The 22,127-nt window shown below is 56.3% G+C and overlaps 2 protein-coding genes across 3 annotated transcripts in view; both read left to right on the top strand.

Annotated features, from left to right (window-relative positions):
- Positions 1-441: 441 nt before the first annotated feature.
- LOC136297395 (nuclear factor 7, brain-like) lies at positions 442-6,621 on the top strand. Of its 2 annotated transcripts, none has more exons than XM_066197270.1 (7): positions 442-541; positions 1,053-1,327; positions 1,907-2,002; positions 3,633-3,866; positions 4,243-4,262; positions 5,002-5,117; positions 5,215-6,621. In XM_066197270.1, the coding sequence occupies exons 2-7, from the start codon at positions 1,055-1,057 to the stop codon at positions 5,757-5,759; spliced, it is 1,284 nt and encodes a 427-aa protein (XP_066053367.1). In that variant the 5' UTR covers positions 442-541; positions 1,053-1,054; the 3' UTR covers positions 5,760-6,621. The 2 variants fall into 2 exon arrangements, with proteins under 2 accessions (XP_066053367.1, XP_066053368.1); XM_066197271.1 differs by having other exon boundaries at positions 535-581.
- Positions 6,622-10,644: 4,023 nt separating this feature from the next.
- The window catches only part of FLT4 (fms related receptor tyrosine kinase 4), a 57,593-nt gene continuing 46,110 nt past the window's right edge, over positions 10,645-22,127 (top strand). The window contains exon 1 of the mRNA XM_066197106.1: positions 10,645-10,712. Coding sequence (XP_066053203.1) covers positions 10,655-10,712 — 58 coding nt within the window. The 5' untranslated portion in view covers positions 10,645-10,654. The remainder of the gene's footprint in view (positions 10,713-22,127) is intronic.

Raw genomic sequence — 22,127 nt, 5'->3', positions numbered from 1 at the left:
GAATGCAGCAGTGGGGCAGGAGCTGTGCCGTGCAGGGCAGTGCAAGACAGTGCAGGAAAGTGTAAGGCCGGTGCAGGGGCAGTGCAGGGGCAGTATACGAGCAGCAAAGGGACAGCGCAGGGATAATCCAGTCGAGTCGAGTCGAGTCGAGTCGAGTCGAGTCGAGTCGAGTCCTGTCCAGTCCAGTCCAGTCCAGTCCAGTCCAGTCCAGTCCAGTCCAGTCCAGTCCAGTCCAGTCCAGTCCAGTCCAGCCTCGCACGCGCCTTCCCGCGAGCGGCGCGTGAATCCCCCGCGGCTGCCCCGGCGCGCTCGCTCGCGATCCCGTCACATGCCGGGGCCCCGCCCCGCCCCACCCCGGGGTTCCATCCAATGAGCTGGCGGGCGCGCGGCGTATCCGCGCTGTGATTGGTCAGAGTGGGCGTCAGTCCGCGAGAGGGGCGGGACGTGGCGGAGGGCCCGAGTTCGGTGGTCGGAGGTGAGAGAGCGACGGGACGGGATTGGACGGGTCTGAAGTGGACCGGGCTGGACTGGACTACACGAGGTTAGACCGCACCGAACCGGACCGGACTAAACTAAGCACGGTGGGGTCCCTGGGATGGCGGGGGCCGGGGCTGCGCCCGGGGGAGCGGGCGGTGCGCACGGCGGGACTCCAGGCGGAGGGTACCGCGCTCGGCAGCGGCGGTGCCGATCGGCCCTGGAGCTCCTCGGCAGGCGGGTGGTGCTGACAGCCCTCGGGCCGGCTGCGCTGGGCCCTGCGGGGACACAAGGCCGGGCCCTGTCAAACGCACTGAGCACTTTTGCTCAAGTGACGGGAAATTGAAAGTTGTTACAAAGGGAGGGACCCTCGCCCAGGGCTGCTCTGTAATTCGGGGCTTTCCAGCGCTGCGTACACCCGGTGTAACAGCTGGGCAGGCCCTGTGCCTCCCGCCCGAGGTCTGGTAACCAAACCGTGCCCCAGACGGCAGGAGCGGCAGAAGTTCGGCCCAATCCAGAGGGATGGGGGTTTGTGTGGTGGTGGCAGGAAGCTCAGGGCGGGACCTGTGTGCCAGCAGGGATGGCCGGCAGGAGCCAGGACCGGAGCCTGCGGGAGGAGCTGACCTGTGCCATCTGCTGCGAGCTGTTCAGCGAGCCCGTCATGCTGGACTGCATGCACCACTTCTGCAAGGGCTGCATCCAGCAGTACTGGGACAGCTGCGCCCAGGTGCCCTCCTGCCCGCAGTGCCGCCGCAGGTTCCCCAGCCGCGCTTTCCGCACGCACTACCTGCTCTCGGGGCTGGTGGAGAAGGTGCGGCGCTGCGGCTCCGAGGAGCACCAGCAGAAGATGCAGGTGAGTAGCTTCTGCCAGGCTGGGGGAGGATGGGACAGGTGCCACATGAGCCCTATGCAGCCACCACCCCTCCTCCCACAGGCAGTTCCCCCACTGTGAAGCCTTATCTGAGTCAAGTGCAGTGATATTTGTGTCTCTTCCCGATTAGTCCCTCTCCCTATTTCCTTACAGTTGTTTCTCTTTTGAACACTTTTCTTTTGCATTTGTTTCCCTCACTGCTGTGTCTGATTCCAACCACAGTTTTGTCATTCTTCTTTTAAGGACGTGGTCCCTAAGTGAGAGGGGGTGAGAGGTGCTTGTGCCAGGTGCTCTGCTTGAGAGGACAGTCCCTTCACAACATGCATCATTTAAAGCTTGTGCAAACAGATATCCCAGGCTGGAGCTCCCAGTGTTAAAAATAAACTGGATTCATTACATACACAGCTAACTTAATTTTCAAGTCTGTGCATCAGGTGCTTGCTTCTCCTTACAGCCTTTATATGAGATCCTTCTGATGCTGACCATAGGAATTGGGACTGTTTCTGAATCACAGCAGAGTGGTGAAATGGCCTCCTTACCCTCTTTTCCTTGCTCCTGCAGAAGCACCTGGAAGATGCTTTGCAAGCTCGTCAGAAGGAGATGGAGAACTTGCTGCAGAGGAAGCATGTGGTGCAGGAGGACATCTGCAGCTTGACGGTAACACCCCTTGGAAGCTGCTCCTCAGGCAGCTTCTGGGGCAGTGCTCACAGGGGATGTGTGTATCGCTTCAGCTGAGCTTCAGCTCAGCGTCCTGTAAAAATCTAGATGAGTCACAATGAGGATCTACACACACACACCTGCACGTAGGGCCAAGCTCATCACTGGTGGATATTCAGCAGAGGTTGTGGGAGGAGCATTAGCACTCATTAATGCAGTGTTTACAAAGTGCATTGGTGCAGCAGAGCTGAGACATGGTGAGTGCTGAGAGCTGCGGGCAGTCTGCTCTGGCCCTGCAGTGCTGCCTCTTTGGGAGAGCATTAACTCTTGGCAGCTCCAAAATCCTCTCATGTCAGAAGGGATGGCAGCAAAGCTGAAGGAACTGGGTCAGTGGCAGGTTGGCACTGCAAGAGTGGTGGCCTTGTCGCAAGGACAGTGTTGGCATTCACTGCAAAGCTCCGAGGTGAATGAGGAGCCTGAGTGCTCTCCATGGGCCTGAGAGGGACCAGGCTCCCTGTTGGTACAGATCTGTGAAGTGAGAACAGCCACAGGCTGACTATGCTGCTTTCCTGAGTGGCATAAAAGCATTAAAACCAAGGAAGGGGAGTAAGAGGAAAATGGAAGTAGTTCAGAGATGAGATAAAACTGGGAGGGGAAAAACCCACTGTCTTCTGACTGGAGCCTCTGATCCCCCAGCCTGCACCATTTCAAACCTCTGTCCTCTTGCCAGATGTGGAATAGACCTTTGAGATTAATGGAGAACTATTAGCAAATAAGCACGTGTTTTCCTGTTGTTGTGCAAGAGCCAAGAGGTGTCTCAAGAGTAAAGGAGCCAATCACTGATCTGAACAGGGAGGCCCTGCACCTCCTCTGTGGTTCTGGTGTCTCAGCACAAACACCTGCTAGAGCAAGAGGAGGCTGGTGAGGCTCAGATATCTGAAGGAGATGGGTTTCCTGTGGGGAGAAAGGGATGTGCTCTTCAGGAAGCACTTCTTGAGAAAGTAATGAGAGCTAAGGTTGCACTTGGAGATTAAAAGCTCAAAGATTTAAGGAAAATAGAAAGTCATTGGCTGTCTCTTGTAAACAGGCAGGAAGGGAGTGAGAACACAACAAGGTTGGCTGGCGAATAAACAACTGGAAAAAAGTGACCTCTGTGTAGAGCTGAATGGGATTTTATCAGCCTTAATGACAGAGATTAGTTTGTGCAGCTTGCCTGTCTCAGGCAGCTCTGCTCAGGGTTTGGAATCATGTGAAATAAATGCAAGCCAACCTGAACAGCTGAGTCTGCAGCTCCACAAAATTTAAAGAGCTCCAGTCTTGCCCACAGGCAAATTCCTGTTGGTGTGGGAGAGGGCTGTTGCTGCATGTGAATATTTCTAGTTACAGTGACCAGGAATTTGGTGGACCTGGTTTTTTGTTGGGTTTTTTTGTTTGTTTGTTTGTTTTTTCCTATGGGTCTGCAGCCTTGAAGGTTGTCCTTGTGTCCTGTTCTCCGTCCAAAAAGTCATTGCTATGTCTAAACCTCAAATTTCCAGGGCTGTGTAAGCAGAGTAACAGGCACAGTCATCCTGTGCACCTACTTGTGTGTTTTAGCTGTTGGACTCACCTTTTGCCTCTTCACTCTGCTCAGAAAGTTTCTGGGGAGCTGAACTTCAAGATTCGGGCTGAGTTTGCTCGCCTTCATCAGATCCTGGAGGAAAAGGAGAGAGCTGTACTGGCAAAGCTGGGTGAGAAGGAGGAGCAGTCACTGGCCCAGCTGCACAGGCACATTGGCCAGCTGGAAGAGGGGATGGAAGTGCTGCAGAGGGACATTGAGCTTGTCAAGCAGACCCTGAGCAAGATGGAAGATGTGTCACTGCTGGAGGTGAGATGCTTTGCTGACTCTGGCGGGAGGCTGAAGAATGTTTCAGGATCTCAAATTGAGATGGGAGAGTCTTAAATGATAGCACTAGGCTGTACCCCAAAATCATTCTCATTGCCATCCCTCTGGATTATCTACCCAGTCCCTTGGAGTCTGGAGACTTCAGCCACAAGGGATTCAGTGACATCAGATGTGGTAGGTCTTGGGAGTCTTCCTCATTCTCCATCCAAGTGCCCAGACAGTTTTCCCCAGGATGCAGGTCCTGGTAGCTTGGTTTCCTCTCTCTGTGCTGTATGGCAGCAGGAGGCAGGACAAGGAACTTATTTATGCAGCTGCATGAATTAGAGTGACTGATAATTCTCTCTGCTTCTCGCTGCAGGTGGAGAGCCTGGATATCAGGTACATGTCTGGCATGAAAGGAGCTGATTCCCTTTTCAGGAGCTTATCTTAGTCCCTGGCTGGGACTGCATGGGAGAGGCACTTCATCTCAAGTTTTAAAAGCATCACAAATTGCTCGAGAAGTTGCTGGTGCTTTGCAAGGTGGAGGCTGGTCCCCAGCATACACTGGATGCTCTTCCCAGGGAGCATCCTACGTGTTGACATGGCTGGAAGCGTGGGTAGAGGAGACAGTGGTTTGGAATGGGTGCAAGAGCCATGCGTGCTGCAAAAGGGTTCTTCATCTTCTCCCTGCTCTTCCTCAGCTTCCCTACTAATGAGGCTGCAAAAGTGACCCTGAGATGCAGGTTTGTCTGAGGCTGAGCTTAGCTGAGAGCCAGAACTGCCATAGAGAGGTGTGTCCCTGTCCCCTCCCTCCCTGGGATGCCCCCTGACTCCACAGGCCCAGCCTGTTCAGCCATGCAGGAATCCTGTTGGGTGTGCTAGGTGTGAGATTGCCAGGAGTCACTGCTCCACAAGCAGTGCTGCTGGCTCTGTCTTGGACACCTGCTCCCTGAGCCACTCACTGCACTGGGGGCAGAGCTGCATCAGGCAGAGCAAGCAGAGACATTTATTTGTGTCCTGTCTTTAGCAAATCTGTCATGTGCAGCACTGTCCTGCAGCCCTGCCCGTGCTTTTCCTGCCTGCATTGGCAGTGGCTCAGCAGAGGGATTGACCCTGCCTGCCTCTCTCTCTGCCCCAGGCCCTCGGTGCATGTTGAGACCCAGCCTGCCCTGGACCTGCAGCACTACAAGGACAGCCACAGTGGTCCCTTGCAGTACATCTTCTGGAGGCAGATGCTGCACTCCATCTGCCCTGGTGAGCACATCGCTGTGAGGGGTGGGTGTGGTGGGCCGGGGGTGCTCTGCAGAGGGAGCATACAGCTGCTGAAATCTCATGCTTGATGTCTCCGCAGCTCCTGCCCCACTCACCTTTGACCCTGAGTCAGCCCACCCCAACCTGGTGCTCTCCAGGGATCTGACAGCAGTGACAGAGAGGAGTCAAGCCCAGCCTGTCCCCGTCAGCCCTCGGCGCTTCCGTCAGTGCGTCAACGTCCTGGGCTCGCAGGCCTTTGACAGCGGCCGGCACTACTGGGAGGTCTGGGTGGGCAGCAAAACCAAGTGGGACCTGGGGGTGGCTGCTGAGGCTGTGGACCGGGCAGCCAAGGTCAAGCTGTGCCCAGAGAACGGCTACTGGACTCTTCGCCTGCGGAACAGGACAGAGTACTGGGCCACTGCCACCCCCTGGGTGCGCCTGGCCCCCCGCCGGCCCCCGCGGAAAGTGGGCGTCTTCCTGGACTGCCAGGAGGGCACCGTCGCCTTCTTTGATGCTGGGGACATGTCCCACCTCTTCACTTTCCACCAGGTCTCTGCAAAGAGATACTGCCCCTTCTTCAGCACCTGTTTCAGTGACGGCAGGGACAACGTGGAGCCCATGCGCCTCTGTCACCTGGCCCTCTGAGGGACCAGGGTGTGCTGGGGACACCAGCCTGGCTCCTGCCCTGGGCTGCACTGGAGGCCAGGTCTGCACACACAAGCCTGATGGATGTTGGAGGAGCGGTTTTGGTTTCGGGAGGAAGGAGGGGATGAGTTTCTTCCCAGGTCCTCTCTGCCCTCCCTTCCCGGCTGTGATTGCCACAAGGCATTCACAGAAGTTCTGGCACCCCTAGAAGAGTAACCTCCCATTCCTGAGCATGGCACAGTTCAGTAACAGCAGCCACGGGGCTGCGGGGGAAGTGGCTGTGGGTTGCTGGCACCTCCTGCCTCTCTGTGCCCCCACCCATAAGCCCCGTGGAGGAGGGCAGCGGTCCCGCGGCACCATCGAGTGCCTCAACTCCCCATCCCGGCCACGGGCATCCTCTGCTGCGAGAGCTTCCCGGGGCAGGGCTCCGTGCCGGCAGCAGAGGGAGCCCGGTGCTCAGCCCAGGGACTGCAGCACGGCTCCCTCGCCTCACTCACTATTAAAGCTCATTAGAAAGCCAGCGGTGCCTCCTGGGCCTGCCCGAGGCTTGTGTGCTGGGGGAATCTGCTGCTCTGGGGTGTGCCACAGCCTGGGGGCACCGAGCAGCCCCTCGGAGCCCTGCTCCAGCCCTGGCTCTTCTGTGCCTGCACACTGCTCCCACTGTTCCCACATGGTTCCTTGGAGCACTCTGCACAGTTTGCATGGCTTTTCACCATTTGCTGTTTGAGAACAAGGGAGAGAGGTCCTCTGAGCCTAGCCCCGATCTTGGGCTACACTGTTTTTAAGATTTTGCCATCTCTGGCCTGGCTGGGTCTTAAGGATTTGTACATATGAAAAATGACAAGTTCCAATTCTTTCCAAATTCAGCAAGAATGTGGCTCTTTTCCTGTCAGCCCCCTGTGGCCCTGCTGGCAGCACTGCACCTGCAGAAGGGCAGGCAGGGGTCTCTGGGGGGGCAAGTCAAGGGGGTTTGGCTGCTGTGGTTTGTGCCCAGAAGGTGCTGGCAGCGTTTCTGCCTCATGAGTCAGCAGAGGTGCTGGGATGGGTCCAAGCCTGGCTGGTGGAAGTGGTGGGTGGGAGGGAGGATGGCAGTGCCTGGGGTGGGTGGAAATGTCATGTTTTTCCCACCCAAATCCATTCCAGGCTCAAAGCAGAGGCCAGAGCTCCCCAGTACTGCACAGTCTCCAGTGCTGGCTGGAGCCAGACACCTCCAGCGGAGGCTCAGCTTTCTGTGGTGTGGGAAGGGTCAGGTGTGAGGCGTTCCAGCTCCCACAGCTGGGCACAGGGACACTTGCCAAAGCAAGGCCTTCACTGGCCATCTGCCTGCCCAGCAGGGATGGCACAGGGGCCCTGTTCCCCCGTGGTGCCACGAGGGACGTTGCCTCTCCTGTGCATCACTGCTGCAGTGTGCCAGGGCTGGGGGTGCCTGGGGCCTGTGCCAGGGCAGGAGAAGAAGCCAGAGGTGGGGATGTCCTGTACAGGGTTCAGGCAGATGCGTCCTGTGCAGGAGCACTGAGCACAGCCTGGGGCTGCTCCCAGTGATTGGGAAACCTCTGCTCTGTGCAGCCTTTCTCAGGGGTTAGGTGTGGAAGGGGTGCTGGGGGTTTGTTCTCCCTCCTGGCCCTCGGTTTGCCTTTAGCCAGTGAGTACTGAGCCCATGAGCTGAATTCAGCCTCCTCTCCCAGCTCTCATCTCCTCCTCCCAGTGCCCCACAACCTCAGCTGAAATAAGAGTGGAGAAGAAAGAGCTGTTGGCTTAGAAATGGTGCCGTGAGCCGGGCTGTGTTACCCCCTGCGAGGGCTGGGAGCCTCTGGAAAGGTGAGGCTGGTTTGATCACAGCAGGAGTTACATTGAGGAAAGCTGATTCCATCAGCTCCCCAGCCTGCCCTAAACTGCAGCCAGGTACGGCTGGGCAGCAGCAGGCAGCATCCCCGAGGTGTGAGGGGAAGCAGATCTGCCAGGCACTGGCAGGGGTGAGCACAGCCAGGCTTTGTTGTCTGCCAGCTCCCGCTGCCCAGCGCTGCCGTGTGCCACTGCCGTGTGCTGCGTGGGCCAGCGCCATGGCACAGGCTGCCAGCGTGTGCCACTGCCACTGCTGCCACCTCCCACACCCTCCCCGTGCCTAAGGCAGAGCTGGAGAGCAGCCAAATCCCCTTGTCCCAAGTGCTCCTGAGGAAGCACGTCCTTCTGCTGCTGGGCTGTGTGGTGGCCGTGGCCTGCTGCTCCCAGGCAGAGCCACATTTTGGGGTATAATGTCCTTACCTGGCCCTGCTGGTGGGGCAAGGCTGGGGAGGCAAAGCAGCTCCTGCATGCAGGGAAAATGCTGCTCTGGGCTGCCATGTGCGCAGCGTTCGCCCAGTGAGGAAATGCAGTCTGCCACTAAATGCTGCCTGAAAAACACATCTCTCTGACAAACCAGAGCACCGTGGAGTAGGAGCCATAGGTGTGAATGCAATGACTACCTGAGCTCGGCCTGGGTTCAGGCAGGAGGGGTAGGCATGGGAGAGTGGGCGCCATGGGGTTAAAGCACCCCTCACTCCAACATCCGGACTCTGCACCTGCCAGGGCTGGCTCTTGACAGGCTATTTTTTCTTGTGGGTTACCGCACTACTTTGTCCCTGGGTGTTCCCAGAGCCACCCCAGTGTCCCTTTCCCATAGTTATGCTGGGGCTGGGTGGTGTCCAGCAGCTCCCGCCTTGGCAGCCTTCTGTGATCTGTGTGTGTCTTTATCCAGTGCTTTGGGGAAGCCTTTGCTTCCTCGGGTCCCCCCACGTGCTGGAATGAGGACAAGATTTTAAAATAATATCCTTTTGTTTCCCAGGGCCGCAACAATGGAAAGATCCCATCGGTCCCACAGTCGCCCTGCGTTTGTGATGGAAAATTCCCCGCCGTGGCGGGGCGAGCCCTGGCCGGTGTCCTGCAGTTACTGCCATTAGATGGCAGCATGGACGGGCCGGTCCCGGCCACCGCCGCCCGCCCCGTGCCACGTTCGGACTGCGGCGGGGGGAGGATGCCAAAATCCCTTGACTTTTGGGGTGCCACAAGATGCCTCTCCCCTCAGCCCCGGGTCACACCCTTTGCTCCTCTCGCACTCAGCTTCTCCAGCACCCTCTGACTGTGCACTCCGGCCAGCAGCTCAGCGGTGCCATGGGATTCATTCTTCTGTCGGTGTCCACCCCTCACCACCTCACCGCTCAAGGGCACTGACCCCGATGCTGTCCCCAGCGTGGGTCCACTGCTGCCCGGTCTCTGATCACGGCCCCTGTCACTGGGGAGGGGTCTGATCCCGCAACTCCAGCTCTTCACTCCTTAGTGCTGGGCAATGGCACCCCTCTGTCATTCCAGCTCTCCCTTACGGCAAGTTTTGGAAGTCTGTCCTCAAACCTGTAGGGGCTTGGACACCCACCTGGGGTGAAGGGACACGGCCTCTTTCTGCTCTGCTGAGGTCCAGGAGGGAGGTGATCCAAGATGAGTGTGCTGATGAGTGATGGAGTTGGCACTCTGTTTAAAACTCAGTAATCAGGATGGGGGGAGTCAGGTAAAATAAATTGTGATTTAAGAGTCCCTCTGAAGGTTCCAGGAGAGGGATAGGGTGATTTCTTCTGCGGGTTTGGCAAAACGAGCAGTTGAATGCACCAGAAGTTTTCCTGCCTTTTTGAAGCCACGAGCACATGGCTTTCATTCAGGCTCTTTCTTCACTGCCTACAAGAGCGTAATTTATAATCCTCTGGGGCGCAGCGCGGGGCCGTGTTAATTTATCCGTTCAGCGCTCGTTGGGTGCACAGGCAGCTGGCCAGGGCTGTGCCGGCTGTGCCACCGCGCTCCCAAAGCTCTGCCATCGCCTCCGTCTGTGGCGCATTCGCAGCCCGTTCGCTCCGAGCCAGAGCCGCTGTCGCTGGCGGCGGCAGCGCTGTGGGGGCAGCGCCGCTGGCACCAGTGGGGCGGCACCGCTCGTCTGCCAACGCCACGGCGGGGTTGGGTGTGTACCTGCCAGAGAACCGTGCGGGTGCCACACTGAGCGGTGCTGAGGGAACAACGTGGCTGTTACACGCTGTGCACGCATGGACAGCATGAGTGGGGGGCCCTGCTGCACCCCCGATGGATAAGGGTGCGAGTGTGAGCACACCCAAGTGCGTGTGTGTGTTTGTGTGCCCCAGGAAGTGCGGGAGGAGGGAGGTTCGAGGCGTGTGTGCAGGACTGTGTGCCTGGGTGTGTGCGTACAGGTGTAAGGTGTGGAACTGGGGGGGTGCACAGACACGAAGGGGTGTGTGCAGGCAGGTGCGAGATGTGTTCCATCGCATGAGGTGCGTTTGTGCTGTTGTTGAGAGCGTGTTTGTGTGCATTCCCTCTGCTTCGAGAGGCCGGGATGTGCACCCAGGCACAGACAAGAAACAGGCGATATGCGGGCGTTCTCACACGAGTGCAGGGTGCACACAGGTGTGAAAATACACGCAGGTGTGGGGGTGCGCATGTGCCCATGAGTCAGGGATCACGCAGACCCACGCACTCGGGTGGGGAACACACTTGCCCCCCAGATGCAGGGGCTGCAGGCCCACACATACAGGCGGAGACACCCAGGTGTGAAGGGATGCGCAAAGCCCCGCTGGTGCGGAGAGCGCGGATTCTCCGTCAGTGCCCGGAGCTGCAGGTGCGCTCCCCCCAGCCCCCTCTGCCTCCCCGCCCACCCCTGCCCGTCCCGCCCCGCCCGCCCGGCGCCCCGAGGCTCGGCGGAGGGCGGCGGGCGGCCCGGGCGGGCGGAGGAAAAGGAAGCGGCCCCGGTGCTCCCCGCCCGCCGCCGCCGCGCGTCGCCGCAGCTGGGGCGCGGCGGGAGCAGAGCTCGGGCGCGGGGCGCTCGCACCGCTCCGCATCGCACGGACCTGCCGGCAGCCCCGGAGATGAGGAGAGTTTGCACGCTGCCCCTCTGGCTCTGGCTCGGCATTGTCTCGGAGGCAGGTGAGCTGCCGGGGCTGCGGGCTGCCCTGCCCGCTCTGATGCCCGTTCCGCACCTGCGGGCGCGCTGGGGACGCGGCTGCTCCGGCGGGACGGGACGGGACTCGGAGCCTCCGGCCGCGTGTCCCCCGCACCCCGCAGGGACGCGCACTGCCCGCCGCGGCGTCCCTCAAGCAGGACGGGGATGTGCCGTGCCCTGGCGCTGCCCGTCCCGGGCTCCCCCATCCCCGGCTGGGACGGGCGCTCCCGTCCCGAGGACCTCAGTCCCCGACGGGGACCGGCGCAGTCCGCCCTGGGGTGCCCCGTCTCGGACCGGCGCTGCCCGACCCATCCCGGGCCAGGACACGCCACCGTGCCCGCCCGGGTGTCCCCGACGGTGGTGACAGCGTGTCCGCAGCGACAGGACGAAACGGGAGGACCCTGCTGCGGTCCCCGCGGGGTCGTGGGCCGCGGGGAGCCCACGCCGTGCTCATGCCGCGGATGTCTCGCTGCGAGGGGGGAGAAACCCCACGGGACCCTCGCGGGAGGGATGTCGCTGCGCGGGAACGCGCCTGGCTGGAGGGCAGGCTGGAGGCCAGTCCCGGCTCTGTTTATTTATTTTTTCACGCACAGAGTCATTAATTTGTGTGTGCCGGGGAGGAAGGCGCGAGGAGGCGGGGGTCCATGCAAGGCTGTCCAGCCTGCCTGTCCCAGCTCTGGTCCGCCTCGGAAGTCACCCGAGGCAGATCCCGGTGAAATGCTTTCCCTTCTCATAGCACTTCTGTGGCAAAAGGCTGTTGGGCAGAGAGTGCAGAACCACGGCAGAGATGGGGCTGCAATGCCCTGCCAGCAAGCAGAGCCCGTGAGACAGGGCAGAGCTCGGTGGGCACTGCCAGGGAGGTGGGGATAGGACACCCCACCAGATACCCCCAGAGGAGCTCTTTCTTGCACAAGTAAAGCATTTATAGCCCAGATCAGAGCAAGACTGAAAGAAAGTTGGTAATGGTGGAAGCTTGCAATGCGGGGAAAGGAATTTTGGGGCCACAAATAGAATTTTCAGTAGCATCAGCTCAGTGACTCGCTACCACCAGTGGCATTTGCTGCTATTGTTGAAGTGAGCTCACAGGAGAGCTGCAGGTGTGGCACAAACAGCATTACCAGCAGTGATGGCAGTCTTCTGTGTCAACCACTGTGAACCTGCTCTGCCCCAAAAGCTGCTGATGGCTTTGGTGTCATGGGGCCAAAGGACACAACGGGTGGCCAGAGCTCGGGATGCTCAAGGAGCCTGGGCAGATAGGAACGTGCTGCTAGTGGCATTGCAGTGGGAGCAACTGTTCAAAGCTGTCTTGTTAGCAGTGTGTAAAGCACAGTGTAGCTGCTGCCGGGCTCTTTCATCTCCTGGAGGTGCAGGAGCAGTGCCTGGGAGGCTCTGGCCAGCGCAGCTGTGTGGCCTCGTCGGCACAGGGCTGAGCAGAGCTTTGAAGCTCTCGGTGCTGCCTGATTAGTGCAGGGATGAAGGGCGACGTGGAGCTCAACTGGGGGATGGTACCATGAGGATTTGCTTCCCCTCCTTCCATTCTATCAATGGGGACAATTTGTCAGTGTAAAGGACGCACAAATTTCTCATTAGCCATAATCCCAATGAGGTGCAAATATTTGCTCCCCTTGGAAGCAGGGATGTGTGTGTGACACTGTTCCACCTGTGAAGGATGAAATAATCATCTCAGGATCATGAAAGGTCCATTCTGGCACCACAGTGCCTGTTTGAATGGGCCAGCGTTAGAGGATGCTGTAAGAGCAGAAAACTCTTACGCATTTCAGGTCCATGGTGCTCCCAGGATGGAGTGGAGCTGGGGAATTGCCCTGTGCAGGCAGTGAGATGGGGGGAACAGGCAGAGGTTCAGCCCTAGCATTCTAGATCATCTTGGCCTCTCAGGGTAACCCTTTGTGAATGGTGATGAGGCCATGTGCTCCCTGAGCCACCAACTTCTGGACACAGAGCAGTGCTGAGCCCCCTGCAGCCAAACAATCCCTCTGGGGACACTGGCTTGCTGCTTCCAAGGGCATTGCCCATTGTGTGAGGGAAAGGCCCGTGCTTGTGTAGGAGCTGAGCCGACTGTGCTGGCTGCTGCTGCCTGCTCCTCTCTCGGATCACACAGAATTCCCGGCCGGGGGCTCGGACAGCCCCACGCTGACCGTGCCAGCAGCAACAGTTGCCTGTGCAGCTGGGATTTGAAGCAGTTGCTTTATTGCAAGTAATAAACATGGGCCATTTCAGCAACACCCTTTCATTCAACAGTCCTGACTGCACAGCAACCCCACCAGGCTCAACCCACAGCGATGAGCCAGGGCCTCCAAGGGTGTTTGGAGGCATGCAGCCCGTGGTCCCTGGGGGCTGCCAGGGAGGGGACAGCCATGGCTCCGGTGCTCTGCTGCCTGCTTATGGATGATTTCATATGAGTGAGCTGCAAGTACCGCCCTGGGATTTGGCTTGGGCACGCGAGCCCGCGGCTCGCTGCCTGCACAAACACCCACCAGGGCGTCACTGAGCTCAAATTGACGTCTGGTCAGAGGGACACTCCCCCAGCAGCACAATGTCCCCAGCCAGTGCAGGCAGGGTGGACGGGGCTTCCTCCAGTGTATCCCGTTCTACTCTGCTGCCTCTCTCCCGTGGGCTTGCTCCATGCAGGATCACTGTCCCCTGGGTTTCTCTTGGCCCTGCGTTGTTGCGGTGTTTTCCGGGGCAGGCGTGGGAAGGGCAGGTGCTCCCAGCCAGCCAGGAGGGAACAGGCTGTTCCCGGCATCCCGAGGCAGTTCCTGGAGAAAGAAGGGGAGAGCGGGATCCCACGGGAACGGCAGCAGGAGGGAGGGGACCACGGCCAGGGAGCAGTTTCTCCAAAGCCATAGGGGACCGCCACCACACTCTGGAGGTTGCCTTGCAGAGCAGAAGGGGGCTCTCGGTGGGTCCCCAGGTCTGTCCAGTTCTCAGCAGCTCTGGGGAGCAAGGTGAGCCCTGGGGATAGCACCTATCTCACCCGCCTTCTCCTCAGCCACTCCAGCTGGCACAGCAGAGGTAACGTTGCATTCAGCCTGCTGGAATGAAACAGCCCCAAAACAATGGGTGCAAGGCAGGGGACTCCTCACTCCCAGTTTGGGGGGGGGGCTGTGCATTTAAACCAGGTTGGGGGGAAGCTGCACTAAGCTGGAGGCGATGGGGAGGTCCAGCAGGTGCAGAGAGAAGCAGAAAGCCCTGCCATGGCTGTACCCCACAGGCTCCAGTGCCCATGGAAGGTGGGGAGCCAGCAGTGCTGGTGGTTTCCGTGTGAGGAATGACTAAAGCCACAGAGCTCTTCCGCTGGGAAAGGCAGGCTGGGGCATTGTGACCAAGGGCTGCAAAATCACAGCTCAGCTGGAGAAGGCAGTTCCTGGTGGATTCCCATGTCGGGAGCATGATGTCAGGCTGGTGGCTTGTTGCACGCTGCTGAGCAGCAGTGGAGCTCACCTTCACAGGGCCTTGTGGGTGTGAGATGTTTGCCTGGGTCCACGGGCAGTTGTGCATAAAAAAATACATGGGTTTGCAAGGAGAAAGTCCACGGGTGGTTAGTTCAAGCTGAAAGATCCCTTTTCCCACCTTGGACTGTGAACCACAGGTGCCCAGTGCCGTGTTTTGCCTTGACCTGCCCCAGCTTCCCCTGCAGCTCCTGCAAATCTCCAGCTGGGTGAGGGGCAGCAGCCAGGTACATGTCCCACTCCTGCTGGTGCTGTGGGGGGATCGTGACCTCCTGGTGCATGCCACGGTTTTCTGGGGAGACCAGAGCTGAGGCTTGCCCTGGGCCAGAGCTTTTGTCCTTCATTAGGAAAAGAAATACTGCTGCAGCTGCACTGGCATCTAGTGACTGGTTAAATGAATTCCAGGGGTTTTATTGCCTCTGGCTATCCCAGACCTTTGTTTCTCGTTTCACGTTGTTAAAAGAGGGGGTTAGCCAGGTCCCAGGGGGGCTTTTTCTCTTTGGTCAGAATAGTTCTGATGTTTTCGGCACAGCATTATTGCCCATCTGCGGTGCCTCATTGTTAAGGCAGAATAGTGGAAGCGGAGGTGGCCTGTGGTCAAGTCGGCAAGGAGGCACAAGCCCTGAGCCCCGCGTGGCCGCTCCTTTTGTCGAGTAAATCGCTCCATCTCTAGGTGCAAGTTCAGCAGAAGGAGGGTGAAAAACCTGGCCCTGCAGCAGCCGGTGCTGAAACTCCCACTAAGTTTTATAAGCTAAGGATATTAAGTGGGGAGTCTTGGAGTCTCTCCTGGAGTCGTTTCCCTGCTGAGGTAGCAAAAACAGGTTTTAGCCAGTGACTTGTATTTCACCTTACAGCTTCTCCCACGAGTGAATTGTTTTTCTTGCTGTGTTTCTGCCCTCTCCTTGCAGGGCGAGGATCCCTCCTGCAGCGTTTGTGGCCAAACCTGGAGGTGCTGTGGGATGGACGTCATGTGCTAATGAGGGAGGATCAGTTTAGGGGGTCAGGAAAAGACTCTCACTGGGCAAACAGGGAGGACAGAGTGATGGGGGAAGGCAAATTTAAGTGCTGTATCTGAACACATAATAACCCAGCAGCTGCTGCTCCCCTGCTTGGGTTTTATGCAATGAAAGGTAGCAGAGACCCCAAGGCTGTTCACAGGAAGGACCATAAGGAAAGGGGCAAGTGGATTGCAGACTGTCCTGGTCCCTGTTACTGATGGGCAGAGCCCTGGAGTGACCAGAGAGAAAAAGGAGATGAAATTTTACCTGTCTGCAGCAGCCAGCCCAGGGCTGGTTACACCTCCTGGCAGAGCCTGGGAAACCCCAGTTCTGTTTCAGAGGAATTGGTGAAAGAATAACCTTGACTCTGCTCCTGGTGGGGGTGCATGCAAAGAGGGAAGCAATGGAGCAGCTCACTGATATTTTTGGGACCTGTTGTCTCTGTGTGAGGTGTAGCTGCCCACCCATGTGCAGGTGTGGAGGGGTTAAGCCTTCTCCTGGCTGTGGCTCCAGCTGGCTGGGAAAATGCCAGCCAGTGCACCAAGTCTGCCTGCCATGGTCTGCAGTGCCAGCAACAGTGACGCAGTGCCCAGGCTGTCCCACCATGGCCACGCTGCCCTGCCTGGTGAGACCACCTGCTCAGCAGGCTCCAGGGGCCAGGGTATCCCCCAGGGAAGGGTTAAACAAAGAGGAGCAGTGCCAATGCCAGGCTGGGTGTCCAGGTTCTCCCTTGGCGGAGGTCAGTGGTGGTTCATGGGAAAGGAAAAATTGGCAGCTGGGCCGGATGTCCCTGCATTTCCCCTCTTCCTGCAGCCGCCTGAACGATGTTCCTTATTTAGCTTTCCTGACGGACAGGAGGAATCTGATGGCGGAAACTGTCACTGCCTGATAACAGTTCAGGGACCCCTTTATGATGGGCGGCACGGCAGGGAACAGGGCAGCACTGCCCTGGCTGGGAGGGGACAGCCAGGGCTGCCCTTTGCTCTGGGTTCTGGGGGATGGCCAGGCAGGGTGGGAAGGGCACTCACAGCCTGTCCCTTTCAGCTGCTCTGTGTACAAATCCCCTCAGTGCTACTTAAAAGACTTTCAAGACCAAGAAGTGATGGTGTGTGTCTATACGTTACAGTAATATTGGCTTTTTTCCTTATTTTTGGTGAGGCATCTGAGCTGGTGGAAAGGGCCATGGATAGGCAGAGGGGAGGCATGGAGCAAAGCCACCCAAGGTCTGAGACCAGGTGAGGCTTTGTACTCACTGGCAATGAGGATGTGAAGGGCAGCCAGCGCTGGGATGCTCCAGCAGGAGCTGGAAGTGATGACCAGTGCCACAAGTTGAGCACACACATCAGTACTGGGAGCAGATCCCATATAAGAGTGCACTGCTCAAGCAGATGAACACAGCAAAGGGGTTGTTCCTCCATGTTTTATTGTCCGCAGCTTTCTCTTTATGGAAGATGGCATCTTCTTTGTGTCTGAACCATTGTCCTATATGTGCCCATGGTGACCAGTCTCAAAACCACAAAAAGTCCTGAAACACAGCTTGTATGTCAGTGTATCCATTGATTTTTGCCTTGCATCTGTGGAGGCCACCAGGCTGATGCCATACCAGTAACAGCATCGTTTCCATGGCAATTAATGTACTTTAAAAGGGCAGAATGTACAACAAGACTGTATTTACTCAAGAGCAAGTCCTAAGCAAAGCAGCCCTTGCCACTGGCCAGGGCATTGTACTCTCAGTCTGTGGAATGACCAGATTGGCATTGCTTTGTTTTGCATTGGGATGCAGGATGTGGTGAGCTGGTTCAGCCAGGCTGGATGGCACAGGGCTCCCACAGACCTGTGCAAAGGCTGTGCCACAGCCTTGCACCTTGAGACCACCATTCCTCTGCTGCTCAGAGTTCTGTGTTCCCTGGGGTGGTTAGAGCTGCATACTCCAAACTGCGCCTCTGTTTCAATCTTAGCTGAGGAATGTTAAAAATCTCACTGCAAGATGCAAAATCTCAACAGGAACTCACAGGGGTTGTGTCAGTTCTCTCTGAGCCATCCACTGTCTGGCCAGGTCACCCACGTGAGCATGCATGAGTTGCAAGACTGAACTTTAGGTCATCAAACCATGGTGGTATCTCAGAACCAAATGCTTCTCACTTCAGCTGAGTTCAAATCCCTTTTATGTTTGCTTTCTGTCACCAAGCAGCACAGGCAGGGAGACTGGTGCAAAGGGAATTGCTGTGTCTGTCTGTGTGTGTGTGTTCCTGTGTTGCTCTGTCTGTGTCACAGGTGTGTGCAAGGCTGGTGGACATGGGAAGGAAGCAGGAGCTCCTGCTCCAAACCCCAGTACACGTTTCAGATGGTCATGTTGAAGATGGGGTACCCTTGGGGAATGACAGGGATTTGCATCCTGCTGGCTATTTTGAGGCAGAAAAAGCAACAAAATTCATTTTGCAAGATATTTGTTTAAAGTTATATATGTTTCTTATGGTGTCACTTTCTAGCATGTGTCATTGCAGTGAGATGAGTTAACTTCCTGCTGTATTTTCCTAGGCAAGAGTCATTTCACCCGTTCCCTCACATAAAAGTTTGGTGTAGAGCCCAAGGCATTTGCTCTATGCTCAGCAGGGGGGAGAAAGGCTTTTTTGGAGATGCTCCAACCTGTCCTCAAGGAGGCGTTGAAGGAGGTGATGGCTGAGCCAGCTCCCAGCCTGCATGGTGTCTGCAGGCATCCATGTGCCCGACTGGCTCTGTGCCTCGGCCATGTTGTATTTAACCCTACAATTTCCCCCTCTTCCTCACTGGACACCCCAGCTCCCTCCACCTCAGCAGCTCGTAGCTGCATGAGGGGACTGGCATGGCCTGGCTGAGGGTTAAAATGAAAGAGCAATATCAAAACAACTGACGGCCCCAGCCTTGGGAGACAAGGCCAGGAGGAGGCTGGGAGGCAGTGGGATCATGTGGAGTGAGCAGTAGACAAAGGAAGGAAGTTTTTATTACTGGGCCAAATCCTGAACTCCTTCAGTTGTATTTAGGCCAATGTCTCAGTGACTTCAGTGGAGCTTGGTCTGAGTAAAGAGAGAAGGAAGAGGTTCAGAATCTGGCCCCTGAGTAATTATGTCACGTGGGAAGTTTATAAAGAATTTGCAAGCTCACAGTGGCTTTGCTGAGCAGCTGGTGATAGCCACTGAGCAGTGCCCCTGGCACCCAGGCCTCTCCCTGGGTCACTGCCCCGTTCCTCTCTGGGTCCTTCCCCATCCTGCAGTGGGTTCTCCGTTCCAGCTGCTGGCAGGGCAAGTTGGGGCTTGGCAGACCTTGCAGAGCACAGCGTGGTGCCCCAAGCTGGGCAGTGGCTCCAGAGATTTATGAAGGTCTGTCTGCACCTTCACAAGACTCAAAAGACTCTTGGAGGGTTTTGGGGTCCTCCATCATCCTTCTGAGTTACAGAGGCACTTGAGCTCTCCATGTAGCAGGGAAATCTGTAAAAGGTTTACTGGTTTCATTTATTCCACAAAAAAAAAGCATAGGGCTGTGTAGCAGAGGCTGGAAATTCCTCCACTAATTTCCCAAATTGAATGGGGGCACCATGTATGTGTCTGCACAGACACATGTGTTGCTGACAGTGAGGTTCAGCTCCAGGCTTAACTCTCCATCTCTAACTTGTTTTCCCCATTTCTGACGTGTCCACTGAGATGGATGTTAGATGTAGTGACCTAAAAAAATAAATACTGACATAAGTGCGGGTCAAGTCAGTAGTTTCCATGAATGACAGTAAATCTTGAGATTTACTGAGGCAGGAAGGTTGGGCACGAATGGTGGTTTATACTCAGATTTGGAAACTGCCAGCTCAGAGTGATGGCAGCAAGCAAAAAATCACACCCAGCAGAGGTGACGGCATCCAGCGCCCACAGAAATCCATCACTCACACCCTGCATCGCCCCAGCCCGAGCACAGTCCCCAGAGGGGCGTAACTGGGTCTGAGTGGCCATCGATCCCTTCCCCACACTGCAGCCCCTGGCCCTCGGGAAGCAAAGGGCAGAGGTTTAATGGCGTGTCCCAGAGTGTGGCAGCCAGCTGCAGAGTGGGATGATCCCGTGGGAGATGCACTCATCCACACCAAGATCACTCAACCCTGGGCAAGCCGTGCACGGTCCTTGTGCTGGGATGAAGCACAGGGGAAGAAACTGCCTTGCCTCCAGAAGGAGTTACCTGGCAATGCCTTGTAAAGCAATTTAGTTAACAGTGTGCATCTGGGCCTGATGCCTCCTCATGGGGTTTGCTGGCTGTTGCCAAACTGTCAGACTTGGCAGATCCTGGGCTGTAATGCTGGCTTTGGCAGTATTGCTGATGCTGGGATGGGATCAGGGCATATCCTGGTCCTTCATCTCCCCTCTGTGCTGTGACATCCCGGTGTGCAAGGGAAGGGCCATCGCAGCATATCCTGTAGTGCCCTGTTCTGGGCAGGCAGACTCAGACCCAGGATGTGTCCCCTTGGGTGACAATGTTGAAGTGGGATTTTCCTCACCATATTTGCTTTCTCCTGTGCTACATAGACTGACAGAGTCACCACTGTTAGTGCTGCACCAAGTGTAGCGTGGTGTCCACAGTTTAAACATGAGGATGGAGTTTGATGGAGTTTGTACTGGAGGGAAGCATGAACCTTTCCAATGATGTCAGTCACACCAGGATTGTATCCAGCCCAAGATGCAATCCCTGCTGCCAAGGTGCCTGTGTTGCCCAATGTTGCCCCTCAACAACATTCAGCATTTCACAATATTTATGGCTGTTCCTCACCCTTGGCTGCTTAGACAAATAAAGCTTGATGCAGCCTGAAGCAGTTAATCCCTGGCTCTCCAGCCTCCCATCAATAACAAGGAGTGGGTGGCATTTGAAAGAATGCACTGGGGGAGAGGGGGAGTGCTGGGATCTATTTTTTATACGGAGGGGGAAATCCAAGCCTGTCTTCATTGAAGATAAGCGACGTGGCTGGGCTGAGCTCTGGCTGAGAGGTTTTAGTGGTGACAGAAGGCAGGAGACTCCGCACAGTGTTGGCCCCACGGTAACCTTTGCCAAAAGAAAAACACTTCTTAATACAATAGTGATTAAAAAAAAAAAAAAAGAAAAACAAACAGGACCCCACATGAACTTAGGAAACCTGTTCTGGCACAAAGAGAGATGTGTATGATGAAATGAACCTGAATGGCGCTTGGAAGGACTCTGGCCTCCAGACCCACATTTTTGGGAGTGGGGAAGGGCCCATGTCTGTCCTGCCCCTTTGGTCCAGTATGGTGCCAAAACATCCCTACTCCCAAACAGCTTCTCCTGCATTTGTGGACCAAGCCAAAGTGTCTTTCCTTCATCCACACCTTGAATTCCCAGGGGGCTGGAGAAGCCATCACCAGCCTTGTCCCCATGGCTCTGAGCATCAAGTACCTCATGGTGACCAAACAGGGAGAGCCGAGGAAGTGGCGTGTTGTTTCTCCAGCACTGTTTCCCTGTTGGTACTTGTGCTCCTTGGCTGGAAGTCATTAGCATGTGTAAACGCTTCCTTCCCATCTCGTCCGCTTGCGTGCTCTTCCCACTGCGCTGCGTGGCAAGGGAAGCACCTTGGAGCAGGAAAACAACAGTCAGCCTCTGCGCACTAACAGAGAGTAACTGCGTGTTTATGGAACTTGGTCACCCTGTCGTAAGCTATTTTTAAAAAGCAGAAGGAGGAGGTTTAGGTTATTGGCCTTCAAATAGTGCCAGAGTCCTATACCGCCATTTAGGCTGGGCGTTTCATTGTAGGAATTGTGCTGTGATATACAAAGTGTGACATTTCCAACTCAGCCTTTCTTGGAAGGGAATTAAATTAGTTTCATAGCTGCATGAGGGGTGTTATATGGAGGTGGAGAGAGCAATCTGTGCAGATGTTAAACAGCCAGCTAATCTCAAGTGACACGAATGCCCCAATACACTTTGGCTCTCAGAGATGGTGATTATCATCTCCTGCTGCAGCGGGTCCTGGCTTGTGGTCACAGCTCTGTGCCAAGAGAAACTGAGAGTGTGTGCATCTGTAACTTGCCATCAATTCCCTGGGCAGCCCCACAGGGCCAGACTTCCTTCCAGTGCCCTGATTTTCTGCATTTTCAAGTCTCTTTGCCCAGCAGAGAGTAGATGGGATCACTGACCCAGGGCTGAGGTGCAGCCCAGAAAAGTTCTGTGTGAGGGGAGAGCTTTGCTATGCTCTTTAGAGCCCATCCCTCCTGTGGATTCTGCAGAGAACAGAGTAAGATTTCATTAACCACATCAGGGAAGGCTCTGGATTTGGGCAGCTCTGGCTGCTTTCAGGAATGGCAGAAAGCCAAGCTGAGCTACGCAGTGGAGGGTTGAAATTTCTTATCTCCTGTGTGCTGTAGGTGCATTTACCTCAGGGATCCCACCTCCCGTCCTGCTCGCACCGAGGGCTCTTAGATCTGCAGCGAGCGCTCAGAACTCCTTCGTCAGCCCTCGCTGCTTGTGTCTGACCTCGTACCTGAGCCTTCCTTCCTCTGCTGCTACCTCTGATGACTAATTCTCCTTTGAAGAGTGTGTGCCTGTGATCTTCCTGGCTCCCCTTTTGCCCACCCCACCCAGGGTCGTGCCAATGCTCGTGTGTGCACGTGCAGGTGTCCACAGAGAGACTGCGCAGGGAGGAAGGCTTGTGCTCCGCAGGCAGCAGATCTCTCTATGCCCCTAATCACTCTTCCCTTTGCTTTATTATTATTATTTTTAGATTATACTCAGCCCTTGAAGCTCCCTCTTTGATAATCAGGAAGTTTAAATTCCTCCTGCATTTTGCTTGTGCTTCCTACTTTCTGCACCCATCCTCATCTAATGTAGCTTTTTCATGTTGCATTGACTCTGGGCTAAATTAATTTTCTTTGTTCCCTGTATACCTTTAATTAGAAGGAATAAGGATTCCACC

Source organism: Chamaea fasciata, unplaced genomic scaffold, assembly GCF_029207755.1.
Source record: "Chamaea fasciata isolate MVZ Bird 193981 ecotype frontalis unplaced genomic scaffold, bChaFas1.0.hap1 SCAF_15, whole genome shotgun sequence".
NCBI lineage: Eukaryota > Metazoa > Chordata > Aves > Passeriformes > Sylviidae > Chamaea > Chamaea fasciata.
Note: the sequence above shows the minus strand (reverse complement) of the source record. Positions and strands in the feature narration are given on the sequence as shown.